At 36.9% G+C, this 19,744-nt stretch overlaps 1 protein-coding gene across 1 annotated transcript; it reads right to left on the bottom strand.

Annotated features, from left to right (window-relative positions):
- Window positions 1-3,260: 3,260 nt before the first annotated feature.
- On the bottom strand, window positions 3,261-12,168 carry LOC114741822 (inositol transporter 4). The gene is made up of 7 exons (XM_028930085.1): window positions 12,035-12,168; window positions 11,650-11,720; window positions 9,475-9,810; window positions 6,680-6,787; window positions 4,823-5,428; window positions 3,580-4,042; window positions 3,261-3,301 (listed from the first exon to the last, which is right to left on the bottom strand). The coding sequence occupies exons 1-7, from the start codon at window positions 12,165-12,167 to the stop codon at window positions 3,261-3,263; spliced, it is 1,758 nt and encodes a 585-aa protein (XP_028785918.1). The 5' UTR covers window position 12,168.
- Window positions 12,169-19,744: the final 7,576 nt, after the last annotated feature.

The following is a 19,744-nucleotide window of genomic DNA, read 5'->3' as shown; positions in this document are numbered from 1 at the left end:
AAAAAACTGTAACAAAAAAAATCCACCGGCAACCATCATACTGGTGGCCAGCACAGATGCCCTACGGTAGTGGCTGGCCACCGGCGAGGGTGAGCCTTTAAAAAAAAAAAAAAGACAAAAGACATATTTGCCATTTCACTTAATTTTAAAATTCTAATTTGGGAAGGACTTCTTTCTCTGTCCCTGAAAATCCTTAACTTCTCAAATTAGAATATCATATATTCTCCCTAATTATATTTGACTTGAATATCCCCTCGGCCGGATATTACAAATTTCAAACATTTATATATTCATTTAAAAATTTTAAATTTAGAGAAAAGCATATCATCTATCGACCATCACCAACACAATTTTTGGTTGGACTTTTGTGTAATTTTCAATCTTTCTTCATACGTTTCATTGTTTCTGTATAACTTCTTTTGTTTTTTTAACGTTTTTCTCATTATTTGATCATACTCAAAAGTTAGAAAGATTCAGAAACTTTTAAGGAAAACTTACGTAGATAAAATTATTTTCTTAAATGTCATGAAATTAAATTTTGGATTAATAAAGTTACATTTACAACTACTTTTTTTCCGGGTATTCTAAATTTTAATTTAGCACTTTGAAGTATTTTTCTAATAGCATTTAATATTTTAAAGTAATTTTTGGTGTTATTGTTATCTTGGAAATATTTTTCTTAATAGCAATGAATACCATAAATTTGAGATACTAAGCGTTACTAAAAGACTACTTGAGGTGATAAATGCATCAAAAAAATTTTAGATACTGAATAATATTAAAAAATATTTTAAGAAATTAGATAAATAAAAAATTAACTTAGAATTGCTACTGGGAAAAATACTTTATGTTTCTTGACCATACATTTTTTAAATTTGACGCATAGATATTGGAGAAGGGCTTGTAAATCATCCCAAGATGAAAATATTTTATACAAGTCTCTCTAATATTTCCGAGTCAAACTGAATTACGTCTTGTGTGTTGTTATAGAAGTCAAAACAGAATAGAGAAGAAAAGTAGATAATTAGAGAAAAGAAAAGAATATTTCTTATTTCGTTTAAGGCGCCGAATACATGATATATGCTATCTATTTATAGGCACAACTTTACAACTTTAATAGAATCTACAGATTATATAATAATGTGAAATAATTATGAAATCATGAAGATAAAATAAGATATTAGAAATAATAGGAAAGATATGGATATCCACACATATATCATTATATTCATAACATGTGTTTATTTCCCACAAGTTTTTTGAAAGACTTAGTATAATAATTTAAATTTAGAGAATGTATTAATAATTATTTTATTGCACTGAAGAAATGTTTAGTTAAAAAAGAGACACGGAAATTGTTTATAAAAAGAGAGAGACGGGGAAATCAAAATTCACAATTGAATAAACCGTGCATGTTGATTTTTTTTTAAAATTTTTTTTTTTATCGTTGTGCTGAATACGCAATCAAAATTAGTTACAGGTCAACAACTAATTGGCCCAATGGCAGCACCATCTTCCTCTTCCACGCTTGGATAAAGTGCTGAGTTTAAACTTAATGTGACGTGTTTGTGTACGTTTAATTATATTATATAAAAAAATTAAATTAGTTCAAAGAATTCTGTATCTTGCTTCCAGCCTCTTTTCCTCTGTATCAGAATTAAAAACAATATTACAACATATTTATGTAATCTTTGATCTATAATGATTCATTATCTATAAATCATTCAATTTATAAAAAGGAAAAAAAAAAAGAAAAATTACTCAGAGGCTTCAGATAAGAAAATTAAATATTAACAGGTCTTGATTAATTTCATTTTTCATAAATTTAACTTGTAAATGACGTAATTTGACTTATGAATGTGAAAGTTTGACTTGTAAACATAAACGGTTAAATTTGACTTGTAAATAATGATTTGTAAATATGCCAGTTTAATTTATAAATATTGAATTTTTGTAACCTATATGTATTTAATTTTATTCCTTGGCACTCATACGTAATTTTTTTATAAAAAAAAAACTCTCTAATGTTCACACGTGCCACGTCAAATCCACTCACAATTTTCCAAATGGTTTTTGTCAAATCCATTTCTATAATCATATTTTCCAGTTGCATAAAAAAGTCTAATCTATTCTGAAACCTTCTTCAATATATTAAATGGTAATGAATAATGCCTCTAGAAGGTATACATGGGAAGGTTGTAAATTGTGATATCTTATTAAAGGGGTACATTCTCAAACATATGAGAACGAAAATTGTTCTTAAACAAATATATATACATACATATATATATATATATATATAGAGAGAGAGAGAGAGAGAGATGGATGGACGAACCAGACAACAAAAATTAATATTATCACACCACAAGGCTTGGACAATTCCCAAATTGCTTTCATAAGCTATGGGGACATTATGATACTTTTAAAGACAAATGGCACCATTTTCCCAATTTTTATACCTCTTTTGTTTGGTCAACCTTGTAAGCCTACTCTGTTTATTAGTACTATATTGTTATTAAGATATTGTTTCACCTACTTCACCATCTTCCGGCAATCTAGAAACAACTGTTAGACAATATCTTTTTGGATACTTCTAATAATCTTTATGATTGCAGCAAGTTGAATTGAAGAACCAAAAAAAAAAAAAACCAAAGAGCTAGATATATTAAAAGTTAAAATACCATATATAATTTAACATTATGGTTTTGGCAAAAAATAAAAAACTTCTACCAAAATCTAGATGGGTTTTCAAATGTTTTCTTAATAATAATAGAACATGTTCAAATCTAGAAAGAACAAGCCCCCCCAGAGGAAAATCAAATCAAAGCACAGTCCAAACCTAAAAACAAAATTGAACAATCAGCTGGAGGTGCTTAGTTTAACTAATTTTGAGTAATTTTACACGGTACAAAATGAATATGTGAGATAAACTTTGTTTTGTAAAGTGCACAGATGGCTCCTCTACTGATAATTTGGTCTCAGCCAATGAACTCAGAACCTATGCCAAATATGCCTCGCCAACCATTCAACTCAATGTTTTCACGAGTGGACTGGGCATTGAACTAGCAAACGCACAGATTTAGGTACATTGGTCGAAATTGCAGTTAAAAGAATTTTAATTAACTTAAAATAATTTTAAAATATGTATTAAAAATTAAAACATGTTCTCCATAGAATTATTTATCATCATCTAGCTCCAGCGTTCTTATCTCAGTTAAGATTGATGGATGGGGGTGCTATGACATGTTCTCTTAACATGTTCAAACAGTTAATGCAGAAACACGTTTTGAAACAGAGTTTCCTGTAAGAAACACACAACGTAAGAAATGATTTTGAGAATAAAATTAAGACACCCCTAAGTTATCTAGTACTCTTCACAAGATTCTACAGAATTCAGAATATTTCTATCAAACTTCTACTTATTTCACAAACTGTACTTTGGCTCCAATACCAGAAATAAGAAGCAAAATAAATATAAGTACACACTGTTTATTTACTTATTTTTGGAAGGAAAGAGCCAAAACTGTGGCACCATCATCATTCATCATCGCTAAGGAGAGTCCTCATCGCCTAACTTACCATTCTCATTCTTGTTCTTCCTGTCAAATGGGAATGGTCTGAATCCTTTGGTAAGCAATTCCTCGACCTCCTCGAACTGAAGACCTTTGGTTTCAGGCACTAAGATGTACATAACCACAAGTCCAACCAAGGAGAAGCCAGCAAACAAGAGGAATGTGCCTGAGGTGCCGAGAGCCTCAATCATGCTCAAGAATGATTGGCTCACTATAAGATTTGCAGCCCAGTTTGCAACTGCAGCTATGCCTCCTCCTGCTCCTCTGAATCTCAATGGATATATCTCAGAGTTCAGAACCCAAGGAACGGTTCCCATTCCGGGAGCATATGCCAGGATGTATAATCCTAGGATTAGAACGGCTAGGACACCGATTCTGCTCGGACAGCCCTCGGAAAACCATACTCGGTGCTGTCCACGACATGTTGCTCGAACAGCCTTGTCTGAAGCCAAACATGCCCCCGGCAAGAACTGCATATAGGAAGCCCAGAAAAATGTTACTTGTTGGCTAAGCAAGTGCCCTCCATTCACAAAATGAATGTAGTGAGTGCATTCAGATAGAGAAAAGTAACACAAGAAAATGCCATTGTGAAGACGAATCACGTCACATAAACAGGGGTGGGCCAACTACACTTTTTGTGAAAGGAATGGCATGAAAATACAGTCTGATTGGTTTCAGCATCACAGGAACTTCTGAAGCAATATTTATTTGTCAATTAAGCCATCTATTCTTACGACATAAATTAAGCTACCCGGTGAAATCAGGTAGCACTTATGCATTGTTAAAATATCAGCTGAATCTGGATAAATGGCAAAAGTATAACAAATGAACAATGACTCGTTTTCTTTTAATATGTTATAATGATTATACCCAATTCTTCTATCCCCAAAATTCAAAACAAGAGAAAGGAAAAAGATTTTTACGTATCTCCAACTGCAAAAAACAGATACATCACACAATGATTATGAAGAGATATGAAAGATCTCAAGGTTATTTGAATTTACTTATAATTGGCTGAGCTTCAAAAATTAGTTGTCTAATGGTAAAATTAGCTATATTTTTTTCTGACAGCACTTAGTTTTCTACATTATGAGCTTACTAAAGGGAGAACAGACCAAATACTTTAGATGGGGTAATTTAACTGTGTAATCAAATTGAGTCAAGGATTTCAAATGTACTTAGAAAAGGGTAAAACATATATCAGCAACACGTTGTGTGTGAAGAAGGAAAACAAATAAAACCGTACTTACTTCATTATCTCCATTAGCACAGTAGGCACATTGTACTTTCAAACAAGTCATGCAGTTCCATGAAGTAAAATCTGAGGCCTTTGTATATGCTGAGCATGAAGAGTTCCCTCCAAAGCTGAGGGTGTCCACGTTGCTTATACCAGGAGCATGCTTTGCAGCCTGAAAGAATGTGCCACTTAGAATCACAAGACACACGATGATCCCAATGAGGGACACGAGCATCAATTTTCGCCTCCCAAATCGATCAATCAAAAGCATGCTTATGATGGTGCCAACCACATTCAGCCCAGAAGTGATCAGGGACAGTGCAAGAGCCGTGGAGTTGGAAGCAATACCGGCAAATTGAACAATGGTCGGACTGTAATACATGACTGTGTTGATGCCTACAAACTGCTGAGTCACTTGCACTGCAATGCCAGCGTACAGACCTCTTCGAATTGCCGGGGTAGACCATGCTCTCTTAAATTTTTCTCTGAAACTATTCCCCATTGAGGCTTCCATTTCCTTCTCAGCTCTCACAGATTCTTGCATAGCACTCATCTCATCGTCAATTTCACTAGGGAGGTAAACTTTCTCAAGGATTTGCCTAGCTTCACCTTCTTTTCCCTAATTAAAATGAAAGATTCATGAGAATCTTAACTGTAAATAAAGTTGGTTGTGAATATACACAAAAACACAGTCAAAAAGCTAATTACTTCACAGGGGAGAATCAATCTGGTTAGATTACTTGTGCAGCAAGATATGTTACTCAAAACAGGATTAGACATCTCATATTACTTTGCTCTCTACAATTAACTTCCCTTAGAAAGTCAATATCTTGGCTGCTCTGCTCAACTACACTTAACTTTTTCTTTTTTTTTTTAAAGAAACAACCACAGCTACCTCAGTTGGAAAACTTACTCACTTAAGCACTTATAGAACAGTCAATGCTTCTCAACATGGAACTAGACATGTCATTCTACTTTAGTTTCACATCAATATCTACCAAGAGCTAATTAGTGAGGTTAGAAAACTAACCAAGTCAAAAACTCATGCAATAGCTCATGCTCACGTAGACCAAGCATCTTATACTACCTTAGAGCCCATTTTTTAAAAGCTTTTTCCGTGGAAAAATCACTTATTTTTTGGGCAAAAAAATCTATTTTGAGAACTATTAGCATTAGAATTTGTAAGAAAGTAAAAAGATTTCTAATTCTTTCGAGAAGTTACTTTGAGTAGCTTCTGAGAATAACCTGATGCTGTAGATGAGAGAATGCCATAAAAGTGCGGAGATGCATGGATATACCATAAAATTAAGAAATAAATAGCTTTTATTAATAGTCAATAGAGATGCACAAAGATATCATAAAATTTGAAAGTCATTAATAATAATCAATTTTTTATATTTGTAACTAGACACAAAACAAATTCTGCATTTCGTAAAATTTCTACAAAATAAATCATTTTTTATAAAATGTTTAATCTGTCCAAAAATTACTTATCTTTTAGGCAAGAACACATACAACATATACATATACGTGTGTGTGTGTTTTTTATTAGTTTCATCTATTTACATTTGATATAGTCTGCTTCAGATTTTTTCGCAGGTCGAGTAGTAAATGGAAAGAGGAGTAAGTGAGTGAAGCAAGCTTGCAGAAAAAAGATCATTAGAGAAACAGAACACAATGACCTATTTGCTAAGAATCTTCATAAGAACCAGACATGTATCAGTGTGATTCATTCTCATATTCATGTACGATATCAGAAATAATGCTCAAAAGACAAATAATTAGCAGAGCAGCTGTTAAACAGTTAGCGTTAAAACCTACAGTGAACTTAGTTTAACAGAAATACAGGAAAAATCAGTTAATCCATTACCTCTCTGTAGAGCCATCTTGGTGACTCAGGAAGGAAACACATCAAAATGAACTGAACAAAAGCTGGAACTGCAGCCACTCCAAGCATACCACGCCATGTCCAAGACGTCTGAACCAAATCAAATTGAATGTAAAAAACTTAGCCCTTTAAGCATACAAAGTAGAAATGCTACTGATGTATAATTGTAAATAAATTCAAATATTATAAAGAAGAGGCAAACAGTTGCTAGCCGTTAGTTTGTTAGATAGAGTTTTATGTTGTATCTCTGTTGAGTTTGTTAACTTTGTTAGGTAGTATTTTAGATAGGCTTATGGTGTTATAAATAGATATGACCAGGGTACCCATTGTACAGATTTGATTTCAGAATTATTCAGTGCACTATTCAGTTTCTAAACCCGCCTTCTCTCTGTCTTCCTCTCTGTTCTTTCTCAGATCATTTCTCCTTTATCTCTCGTCCTAAATTCTACCTTTCTCTTCTCTGAATCTTTCTTCTATCTCTCTTTTTGTATTTCTATTCTATCAGTGGTATCAGAGCCACCGGTTCTTGGCCACCCACTGCAATTCTGTTAATACCAAAATGGTGTTCACAATGTCCACCCAGCCCCAAGGATTGCTGCACCACCGAGAAGGTTTGGCTAGCTAGTTCACCAAGATGCACTTGCCAAGATTTTCAAGATATGAGGTGGGAGTCTTGAGGAACCGTCTCAGCCCTGTTTCTGAGACGCCTCTAGATAACTTGCTGCGTCTTCGACAACGAGAATCTTTGGCTGAATTTAATGCAGAATTTGATCTGGTCTCTAGTAAGACCAACTTGTCTGAAGCGTTTCTTGTAGAAGCATATGTCTCTGCGTTGAAAGACGATATCATTGACTCAGTTCGCATGTTTAACCCCCGTAGTATGCTTGAAGCCCGACGCTTGGCCAGGTTGCAGGAGATATCTTTGCAGAGGCGGAACAAGAAGACGCCTTTGCTAATCAAGAATGAGTCTCACATACAAGAATGCGTCACCTTTCCTCCCAAGAACTCGAATGCTGGGCAAGAATCTGCTGGTGAACAAGAGAATAGTTTTGAGCACGTTTTTAAATATGGTTCTCCGTTTGCGCCACTGTTTTCAGAGCCACTGTCGCTGTCAAAGCTGAAGGAGTGCCTATCGTCGTCATTGCCTTCTGCCCCTGTTGATGGAAGCGACGATTGTACTGTGGTTCACCACAGACTAGTCCCCCAAGATTCTTTTGCTGCCCATTTGGGTTCTATTCGCTGTCCAAGATTTGATTTTCAGTCCCAGAACAATTCGAACTGTACACTCCTGCAAGTCAAGGCTGGTAGCTGTGTTTCGAAAAAGAATACAGAAGTTGCTTATAAAGCTCGAACACTTGCAGAACCATTGGGCTGCACATGGCTGAGTAAAGTACAGTTTAAAACTTCACACTCACAGATAGCAGTAAGACGGAAAAAGAAAGGTGTAATGGGCATTGGGAAAATCTTTATCTCTCAAACAAAGAGCTCAACAGCATTGCTGCCTTGTATCCACTGGTCAATTAGTAGGACCTTAATCTGCCATCAACTTCCTACCCTGTGCGTGAATCTGACATGGTTCAAAGGGTGTCTGATTAAAATGCTTACGGGATCTAGTTTAGTACAATATATGATGTATTTGGTTCTGGTTTTGGACAATATCCAGTGGGCCATAACTTGATCTTGGGTTAGGTGGGAAGAAGTACAAGGAAGTAAAGCTACTTCACATGGTGGGACCCTCAGTACCCGTTAGCAGTGAACAGCCTTATACTCACTGGCTATTACACGGCTGCAATGGATTAAGACTATATAGGCCTCAGTCCACGAATGCCAAGGCAGTGATTCCATCAATGCCTTGAGCGAAATTTCTCCAGATTTTTCCAATGTTAGTTCATGCCTTGTTTTTTGCAGTTCCAGATCCTTGAGGGCAAGGATCTTTTTGGGAAGGGGGTATTGATGTATAATTGTAAATAAATTCAAATATTATAAAGAAGAGGCAAACAGTTGCTAGCCGTTAGTTTGTTAGATAGAGTTTTATGTTGTATCTCTGTTGAGTTTGTTAACTTTGTTAGGTAGTATTTTAGATAGGCTTATGGTGTTATAAATAGATATGACCAGGGTACCCATTGTACAGATTTGATTTCAGAATTATTCAGTGCACTATTCAGTTTCTAAACCCGCCTTCTCTTTGTCTTCCTCTCTGTTCTTTTTCAGATCATTTCTCCTCTTTCTCTCGTCCTAAATTCTACTTTTCTCTTCTCTGAATCTTTCTTCTATCTCTCTTTTTCTATTTCTATTCTATCAGCTACATATTACTCCCTCTGTTCCTTTTAAGAGACAACAAACTAAATTACGTCAACATGTTAGTTGAAATCAGTTAGAGATAATAAATATATAAAAAAAAATGTAACATTTTTGCCAAAAATACCCTCATTTATACGGAAGAGAGAGATTATGTGGTGGAGAGAGAATGTATTGGAATTAAATACAATGATATGAATAATATGAGTAATCAAATAGGAGATAAAGTGGAAAATTAACAAACAAAATTTGAGACATCTTATATGTCATACTTCACAATTTTCCCTTATGAAAAGGAACGGTGGGAGTACTATAGACTGACATCTACAAGTCATGTATTATTATATAACATCTTAAAGTATCATGTGACAATAACGTGAACCAAAGATTAGTAGTAACTTATATGTAACATTTTAGTATTTTGTGATAATGTAACAAAGTTATGTGCTACATTTTAAAGTTAGTATATTGAAGCACACCTTAGTGAAAGCCAAGTTGATGAGGTAAGAGAGGAACTGGCCCCCAGTGATGAGGAAACCATTGATGCAAACTAGAGCTCCTCTGATCTTAGCAGGAGAAGCTTCAGAGATGTACAAGGGAGCATTCATGGAAGCCATTCCGACGCCCAAACCGACAAAGATTCGGCCGAGAATGATGACCCATGGAGCTGGAGCAACTGCCATGACAACAGCTCCCACAATGAACAAAACATCAGCAATCAAAATTGATTTCTTTCTCCCCAACTTGTCTGTCATCCATCCTCCTAGTGCAGCACCAATTATAGCTGCTGCTACAGCCATACTCACAATGTTTTCCTGCATTTCAGTATATGACTATCATCAGTATGGATAAAGAAGGGCAAAATCTTTAAAGAAGTTTGTATGGACTTTTGATTCAAATATTGAAATAACAGTACTAAGGAATTTTGATTTTATAAAATATATTGATTGATGATTAGGTCCTTGAAAGATACATCTTATTGCAAACTGAATTTTCAACATATTCTTATTCACGAGTGAGTGAGTTGTTTAAACCCTGTAACTGGCAATCTGTTAGTCTTGTTAGCATCAAATTATTCAATTTCTTTTTGTTTGTAGAAGAGACTTCTGTGAGTTATAAAAAGAAAGAAACATAATTCTAATGATTTGAAAAGAAATATGTACAATTTACTCCTTTGTTGAAAAAACAAAAGGGGGTTTAATCCCAGAAGTGAAGCATAAGAAAGAATGTTTTATGTGCATAAAAAGAAGTACTCTGTGTTTCATAAAACAATACGAACAAGCTTGGCCATGTGCTATATTGACAATGAAACTTTTGTAGCATAACAATCCGTGCAAAAATCGTAAATAATTAAATTTCTATAATAAATTCATTAATAACTAATAATTTCAGTTTTTTTAGATAAATAAGAGCTTGGGTAAGTTGGGTGCCAAGATTCATTAGGCTAAGGCTTGTCTTTAAGCACAAAGAGAACTTACAGAGATATTAACAAATTGCCAGAATCTTTACATTGACAATAGGTTTTAGTCAAGTAAGGAATTTAAACTCCAAATTTTATGAGTTATGAGCTAAATCTTTATCAACTAGACTCTAGATTTTCAATTATTATTTCTAAGAATTTAAACTCAATAAAAGGTATATTTCTTCTTCAATGGACAAAATCGTGTTCAAGAATATTTGAAATTGTAACAGTTATTACCACGTTTTAGAAACTTATTATAAAAATTGAAGAAGAAACCATAAATATTAAATGAAATTATAATTTGAAAATATGTCTATTATTTTTTAATTTCTGAAAATTTTGAAGTAAATTTTTAAAACTCAAAATTTTCTTTACTCTTGAAAATTAATAATTCTAATTTTTAAAATATTTTTAAAAAATTTTTTTATCATATATATACCAATATCTTAATATAATTTATTTGGTAAATATAGATGATTCTTAACACACAAGAAGAGCAATGAAATATGTATAATTTGTAGCAAATTAGATCTCAGACCTATTGTGGATGGATTCTAAGCTACTTTTATGGTCTCATTTATAAGGTAGAGAAAAAAAAAACTTTTTTGTCCTATTTATAAAGCACTAAGAGAAATTTTTGACATATATTGTGTTGGTTTTGTTTACATGAGAAATAATATATATATTAAATATAAATAAAGTTAAAAAATTGTTAAATTTTAAATAAAAATTAATAAAATTTAAAATTTGACTTAATGTGTGTGAAACCCGTTAAAAATGACTTATAAAAAAAAAACAAGAAGCTGGTCTGTGAATATCCATATTATTAATGATCAGTGATCCATATTGATTTATATATTTTATAATTATTTAAGAGCAGCTTTGTCCATCAGCATACCTGCTCCCCTGCTGGGGACCGCAGTTAACCGAAAAAACCAAAGGGAAAAGAAAACGCTGAGATGCTTCGAAAGTAACCTTACAATCAACAATCACCTGAAAGTACATGAAATCACACTTGTTTTCTTCTCCCCGTGAAATTTCAATTTTTCATATTTTTGTCTCTTTCTTTCAAAGTTTTAATAATAATAATAATAAGAACAACAACAACAACAACAATAATTTTTTTTAAAAAACTCTGAATTGGGATTCCAATATTTAGAAGGTGGAAAGGAGAAGAAGGAGGAGTAGCGACCTGAAGCCATGTTTTCTTGTCAACTTCCTGGAAGTCCTCACGAATGTAGAGCAAAGCTCCAGAAATCACACCTACATTTTGCAGAAACCAGAATCACAAACAAAGAATTAATAAATAAGGCATAAAACAATTCGATTCATGCGTTCATGCAAGTGAAAACTCTGCACAATTGAAGCAATGGGCATTAAAAAGAGCTAGGTTTCCCCTTTAAGCATCATGCCTCAGTTCCAGTTTAGAAGAGAGTTCAATGTGACTTGAGAAAGCCATAAAGAAACCGAACTTTGTTCGAAACAGTCGGAATTATTAAATTTTGAATCTGGAGAACATTCGGTTTGCCTCAGAGAGAGAAAAGGAGAGAAGGAGAGGGGAATTGAAGTACGCATACCTGTGTCGTAGCCGAAGAGAAGGCCTCCGATTCCGGCGGAAAGGGCGAGGCGCATGATGAACGGGGAAGCAATGGATCGCCGGAAGCATTCGGTGAACGCCGTCTTGTCGGCACCGCCGTGACCTCCTTCCATTTTCTTCTTCTTCCTCTTCCGATCGATTCCCTCTCACTCACTGTGTTGTGTTTTCAGTTTTCAGTATTCAGGAACCTAGAGATTTGAATTTCACTACTCTTTTTCTATTCTCTCCCTCTGCGCTCTCGAATCCCGACATGAAACGCCTTTTGTTCTTTTGCTCCAATTTTTACCGCTTCTTTTTCAACCAGATATTCGCAAAATATGGAGAAGCTCGTCAACTAAACGACCTTTTTTTCTGCCCTATCTCAATTTTTTAATTATATTAAATATTAATTATGTTATTAATTTGACCCTTTGAAATTAGGCTTACCATAATACCATCTATCACGATGCTTTAACTCATTCAAAAGCCGTTTGAATCAAATTTTGAGGGTAGGCATCACTATTGCTCATTTATTGTACTATCTATTATTTTTAATATAAAATTTACTTAACTAATTTAAATTGATTAAAAAAATAAAATAACCTAGTTAACTTAACATATATAATATTAAGCCATATATCAATATAAATTTATGTAAATTAATTTGTGAAAAAAGATAAATATAGTTAGGAACCAAAAAGGATTGAGATCATGACCAAATCTATCTTCACAACTAGCTTTTAATTATACTAAGGATAAGAGAGAATATTATTTTAAGTGTTTAATTTCAATTGATTATAAATTTTTATTATAATATAATATACAGAATAGTTAAGTTAAATTTCTTATATCCCTCATCTCATGTTTTTCAATCAACTGTGATCATGTGTCCTATTTTTATGTGATTAAAGAACTTAAGTATAACTTGATATATAAGTATTGTCATATAATATATTAATGATATTTTTCTTGCTGTTATTCCAATTTTTTATTTAATTTCAATAGTATTAATAAATATTTATATATGGTTGCCAAGTAAGAAAGTACTTGGTGTTATGTAAAGTTGTGTTATTTATTATAAATTGTATATTTTATAATTCATTTTTTAGTATATTTTTTAATAAGCGCAACTATTCTTCTATTAAAATTTGAAGGCAAAATTATCAACTGGACTTGTTGAATGTAAAAGACTTGACGTAGTGAGGATGAGTGAGAAAGCTAGTGAGAGAAAGGGTGAGCCGGGAATTCGATCGTTCGGAACTGGGAACTCTCCTAATGTGGGGGAGGACTCATCACAGGAAGAGGATGAACTATTCAGAAGAAATATTAAGAGGATGGATGGTGATATAGCTATGTCGGATTGTGAAGGATTACCAAACGATGGTAGACAAAGGACTGGGGGAGACAATGGAATGGAGAACCCTGTAAGTCAGAATGAGAGCATCAAAAATGCAGAGGAAATGCCTGCTAGGATACAAACGACTCGAAGCCAAATCTCCTATAAAACCAAGCTTACTGGTCAGGAAGAGAAGGCCTTTGAGCAGGATTTTGAGGAGCAAATGAGAGAATGGCTCAAGGAGGAAGAGGAGTGTGCCCCGGAGCTAACTGCAGAACAGAGGATACTGTTCGAACAGCTCCCTAAGCTAAATATGCCAAATGACCGGCTTAAGGAGCTCTGCCTGCCTTGGAAGGACGCATTGATAATCACCCTGCTTGGCAGGAGGACAAATCTAAATATGATGAAGGATCGAATCGGGTGGCTGCTCAAGAGTGGGAATTTTGAAATCATTGATTTGCCAAACAACTATTATGTTTTCAAATCACAGGATAAAGCTTTATGCAAGAAGCTGTTATTCGACGAACCATGGATAATCCAAGGACACTACCTGGCGATACAGAGGTGGAGCCCAAATTTCAATCCGTATTGCAACAGAGTGAAAAAACTAGCAGTATGGATAAGAGTGCCCACTCTCCCAATGCATTGCTATTCAGAGGAATGCATGTTAGAACTGGGAAACTTAATTGGAAGAGCTCTCAAAGTGGATCTTAATACGCTAGCTCACTGTAGCAACAGAACCACAGCCGTCGAGAGGGGGAAGTTTGCTCGTGTAAGTGTAGAGATTGACCTCAACAAAAAACTTCAATCAAAGTTCGTGCTCCGGAAAACGATCTATACAGTTGAGTACGAAGGCCTGGAAGTCATTTGTTTCAAGTGCGGAACCTATGGCCATAATCAAGACTTATGTCCGTTCAACCCCAGTAACTTGCATACCTCGCCGGAAACGCCCAGTCCGGCGGTGCCCTGTTCTGGTCAGACAGACACTAGGGAAGGGAAGAGGACACCTGTCAGCGTCCCAGGCGTCTCGGTTGAAGAGTTGTACGGTTCCTGGATGCAAGCAAAAAAGACGTTCAGGCAAAGACCAAAAGGGGATATGGGGAAGAAGCAAATGCCGATGCACAATGTAGGGAATAGACCCATAGGCAAAGAAAAAATAGTAGGCCATGGCACCAGATTTGATGTTTTGCAGGATATGGAAACCCCTGCTCCTGCTGGGGGGAGAAAAGAGGCTAGCATGAAACGGGCACCTGCCACCGAATGGAGGAAAAAAGCAGAGCAGAATCAACATGCCCCTGAGAAGTCCAAATCTGGAGGCAGCGGTCAAAAGGAAGGGGAAGGCCAGGAGGAGAGTAGCAAACGAAGGGGCAAACAAAGAGCAGACAATGACGGCGCCTCTGAAAAGAGATGTGACGTAGAAGACAATGGGGATGGCACTATAAGAATGGACCTGGAAGACACTAGGGGAAGTACTTTTGGGCTAGGGCCGAAAGTTAGCCACAAGCTCAATGAAAAAAGGAAGGTGGGAGGCCTTAAAAGGAGTATCACCACTAGGCCCAAAGTTACATCCCCAATAATGAAAAAGAAGCAGGCTGGTAGAGATCTTCAAGTGATTATTGGATCCATCTTAAATAAAGGGGCCCTGGACTTTGGATCAGATAAATCAAACGAACAACAGGTCACTGGACATAAAGGGCAATCTGAGCCTAGTACTGGGGGAGTCTCACTGGGGGGAAGCGCGCATACAATTAATACGGAACAGCTAGGAATTAATCTATGGAACCCACCCGATCACTCTAAGCACAGCGAGGAAGGTGCGTGTGAGCGGGAAACCCAGGAGTTAAATGATCAGTGGTTTGAAACCAACGATGAGGTGCGGGAAGAAGCCTTAGGAGAAGATGTAGCTGTAGTACCAGTGGACATGAACACCCACTGCTGATCGGTGATCCTTTGTTCTCTCCCTCTTTGTGTTTTATCATGTATTTAATTTCATGGAATTGCAGAGGCGCAGCCTCAAAACTCTTTCCTCGTAGACTTAGAGATCTCCTTAAAGGGAGAAAGGTTGATATTTTAATTTTGCTCGAAACGAGAGTCAGTGGTACGAAAGCTGATCGCATTATGAGGACTCTGGGTTTCAGTAATTGGATTCGAGTGGAAGCGACAGGATATGCTGGGGGGATTTGGCTTCTTTGGAACGACTCTGAAATCTCTATTCACCACGAGCTTGCAACCACTCAATTGCTTCATGTCCAGGTCTCTCTCCAGAATTCAGATTTCTCATTCTGGTTGTCCTGTGTGTATGCTGAACCTTCATGTCTATTGAGAACACAATTGTGGAATGATCTGGGCCAAATTGGGAACTCCATGTCTGAACCTTGGCTTGTTATTGGTGATTTCAATGCCTATCTTTCGTGTAATGATAAACGTGGTAGTAGATGTCTCAATACGCAGTCCATGAGAAGTTTTAGCTCTTGTATCGAACAGTCACACCTGATTGAAGTTGATTGTGTGGGTGATCGTTTCACTTGGGAAAGGAATACTCTGAAAGAAAGAATTGACTGGGCTTTCACTAATGACTTGTGGTTTCAAAAATACCCCCTTACCAAAGTGCATCATCTGAATAAGTTTGGATCGGATCATAGACCGCTGTATGTTAATACTAGTCAGGGGCGACAGATCAGACAGAAACCCCCTTTGTTCAGGTGTCAGGCGGCTTGGTTCCTAGAGGAAGAATTTATTGATATTGTCAGTCGGAATTGGCAGGAAGGTAGTTGGGAAGATAAAATCAAGGCCTTTACTCATGATGCTGCGGTTTGGAATAAGGAGAGAGTGGGCAATATTCTATCTCGAAAGCAAAAACTACTGAGGAGGATCGATGGAATAGAGAAAGCTAGGAGTAGACGAGACAACCAATACCTTGTTCAAGCAGAGAAAGAGATTTGGAAGGAGTATAACAAAGTTCTAGCACAAGAGGAGCTCCTCTGGTTTCAAAAATCAAGATGTAGCTGGCTGAAGTGGGGAGACAGAAACAGCAATTATTTTCATGCATCTGCTTTAGTACGTAGAAGACGCAATCGAGTAGAAGGTCTTAAAAACAACAGTGGGGAGTGGATTTTTGACCAAAAGGAGCTGAAACGGATGACACAAGCCTATTATGAGGATTTGTTTCAAAGTAATGGAAGTAATCCTACCCCTCTTCGAACTAGACATGGCTTCCCTGGCCTTTCTGAGGGAGATAAATTTCTTCTGTCCTCACGAGTTAGCAATGAAGAAATTAAAGCAGCAGCACTGTCTTTAGGAGCTTTCAAGGCCCCTGGACCAGATGGTATTCAGGCTATTTTTTACCATGAGTATTGGCATATTATTGGTGATTCAGTGTGTGAGTGTGTGAGATGGTGAAAGAAATTTTTGAAGATCCGTCCAAGGTCAGGGGGCTCAACAGCACAAACTTGGTACTCATTCCCAAAGTCGACCACCCGGAGGAACTTAGGGATTTTCGTCCAATATCTCTTTGCAACGTTAGTTATAAGATTATCTCAAAGATCATCAGTACTAGATTGAAGGCAATCATGAGCAAAGCTGTGGGGCAACACCAATGTAGCTTTATAGCGGGTAGACAGAGCAGCGATAACATTATAATTGCCCAAGAGATTGTTCATTCGATGAGGGTGAAGAAAGGACGCAAAGGTTGGGTAGCTATTCAGGTTGATCTTGAGAAAGCTTATGATCGGCTGGAATGGTCTTTCATTAAGGATACCCTAAATGCTGTAGGAATCTGTGGGAAGATCTGTGACACCATTATGGCCTGTATTACTAGCTCATCCTTCCAAGTTTTATGGAATGGAGAGGAGACAGACAGTTTTGCCCCGACAAGAGCAATTCGTCAAGGAGACCCGATTTCCCCTTATATCTTCACGTTATGTATTGAGAGACTCAATCATCTCATTATGGATGCGGTGGATGATGGCTCTTGGACCCCGATATGTGTGAATCGATTGGCTCCCAAGATATCCCATTTATTTTTCGCAGATGATCTTTTCCTCTTTGGAGAAGCTTCAGGGAGTCAAATAGAATCCATGATGGACTGCCTTACTGCATTTTGTTCTGTTTCTGGCCAGAAAATGAACAAGACAAAGACCAAGATGTATGCCTCACGGAATGTGCATTATAATAGAGCCGTTGAACTGAGCAGGAGAATGGGGGTGGGACTCACTGGAGACCTAGGGAAGTATCTAGGTATTCCTCTCATTCATGGGAGAGCTTCGTATAACATCTTTGCTCCTCTGGTTGAAAGAACCCAAAGAAGGCTCTCGGGATGGAAACAAAAATACCTCAACTTAGCAGGTAGAACCGTTTTGATTAAGGCTGTTCTATCCGCTCTCCCCTCTTATCATATGCAGACAAGGCTATTACCGAAGGGTCTTATAGCTAAGTTAGAGCAGAAGAGCAGGAGCTTCTTGTGGGGTGAGAATGAAGGGGAAAGGAAACTGCATCTGATATCTTGGGAACAAATTCTACATGATAAGAAGGAGGGAGGCTTGGGAATACGGAATTTAAGAAAGCAGAATGAGGCGTATTTGATGAAACTTTGCTGGCATCTACTCAACAAAAAGGACACTCTCTGGGTGAAACTCCTAAGGTCTAAATACCAGTGTGGAAATGCTGACATGCCTGAAGTGAGGAAACATCGTAATTCGTCCCTAACTTGGAGGGGAATTTGCGAAGTCTGGAAAAATTTCAAGAAAGGTGTAGGGAGAAAGATAGGCAACGGACACAATGCATCTTTTTGGCTTGATAACTGGTCTGTGATTAACATTCCCCTCATTGAAATTGTTCCGGGTTTGGAAGTGCTGATTGATGAAGAGGAAAAAGTGATTGATTATGTGGATGCGAATGGAGAATGGGACAGACGAAAGCTTCTTCATTGGTTTCATCCCCACATTGTCGAGCGTATCTCCCGTGCCCACCCACCCCGTGAGGAGAGAGGAGAGGATACCTATTTTTGGAAACCATCCACGGATGGTGTTTTCACTATAAAATCTGCGTACTCCTTTCTTTGTGCAGGTACCAAACAACAAGTGGATAGCATTTGGAAGCGCCTGTGGAGATGGAGAGTCCCAGAGAAAATTAAATCCTTTATGTGGCTAATCTGCCATGACAGAGCACATACTGGACAGCTGAGGAAGGAAAGAGGCATCCAAGAGGAAGCAGCATGCCCATTCGGTTGCACTCAGATGGAAGACTCGATGCACTTACTACGGGACTGTGTGAATGCCAGAGAGAGATGGAAGTCAGTAGTCAGCCTTCCAAATTGGAATACGTTCATGTCCAAACGAGGTACGGACTGGATCTCATGGAACTTAGCTACTGAAGCAGGAACGGACCAGACAAAAAAGATACCTTGGGCTACTTTGTTTGGGTATGTGTGTTGGGATATCTGGGTGGCAAGATGCAATCGTTTGTTCAATACATATCCGGACGAGGCCCACTATTCTGGAACAACTAGTTTCTTTAGAGCTTGTTTAGACCAAGACCTAGCTAAGCAAGGGAGTTTCTATCACCACCACCGGATCTCAGAAAGGCAAACGAATGATCAGAATCAAGGCTGGAGCAGGATTGAAGTCGATGGTTCGGTCTTATATGATGGGAGCAGCGGATGTGGTGGAATCCTTAGGGATTCGCTGAATAATTGGGTATGTGGCTTCAGTTGTAAACTCATCAATGTTCCACCGACAATCGCAGAAGTCCTTGGTATCATCCATGGGCTCAACCTTTGTTGGAACAGGAATCTGAGGAAAATTGTTATTATATCAGATAGTGTACAGGCTATCAACCTTGTCATGAGAGGTTGTGACAATCACCATCCCTTCAAAGATGTTATTGACGATGCACGGCTCAGCTTGAATAGAAATTGGCAGGTCATCTTTCAGCACGCTTATCGGGATGAAAATTGGACAGCAGATTACTTTGCCAAGTGCTCTCATAACCTAGTTCACTCCTTTTGGATCCTTGATCACCCTCCTCCTTTTTACCAAGAGGCGGAAGGTGATGAGGGAGATTAGTTTTTTGCTTGTGTTGTTTTCTTTTGCTTAGTTTCTGTTGGTAGTTTGTTCTCTGTCGGTTCCAGCTGTTATTCAAAAAAAAAAAAAAATTTGAAGGCAATCCTATAATTTTTTTTAGTACAATTAAAAAAATTAATTTGAGAATAGTGACAAGCATATGAACTTTGGCAAGAAAAGTCCAACTTGAGTTTACGAGTTGAATGACCGCCAGGGGCTGGATATTATTTCATGAATTTTATAAAGTAATAGAGAAAATTAAGAACAATAATACTGACATGCAACTCTTCCTGCATAAATATTTTTAGTGTGATTT

Source organism: Neltuma alba, unplaced genomic scaffold, assembly GCF_004799145.2.
Source record: "Neltuma alba isolate B1F8T4 unplaced genomic scaffold, ASM479914v2 tig00003547_pilon, whole genome shotgun sequence".
Taxonomy (NCBI): domain Eukaryota; kingdom Viridiplantae; phylum Streptophyta; class Magnoliopsida; order Fabales; family Fabaceae; genus Neltuma; species Neltuma alba.
Note: the sequence above shows the minus strand (reverse complement) of the source record. Positions and strands in the feature narration are given on the sequence as shown.

Bases quoted from the DNA above. Each gene is read 5' to 3' on its own strand.
- LOC114741822 (XM_028930085.1), bottom strand. From the start codon at position 12,167: ATGGAAGGAGGTCACGGCGGTGCCGACAAGACGGCGTTCACCGAATGC. The intron at 9,811-11,649 runs GTCGCTACTCCT...ACTGAAATGCAG, and splicing joins ACAAGAAAACATGGCTTCAG to GAAAACATTGTGAGTATGGC. The intron at 6,788-9,474 runs GTGTGCTTCAAT...GATTTGGTTCAG, and splicing joins TCAACTTGGCTTTCACTAAG to ACGTCTTGGACATGGCGTGG.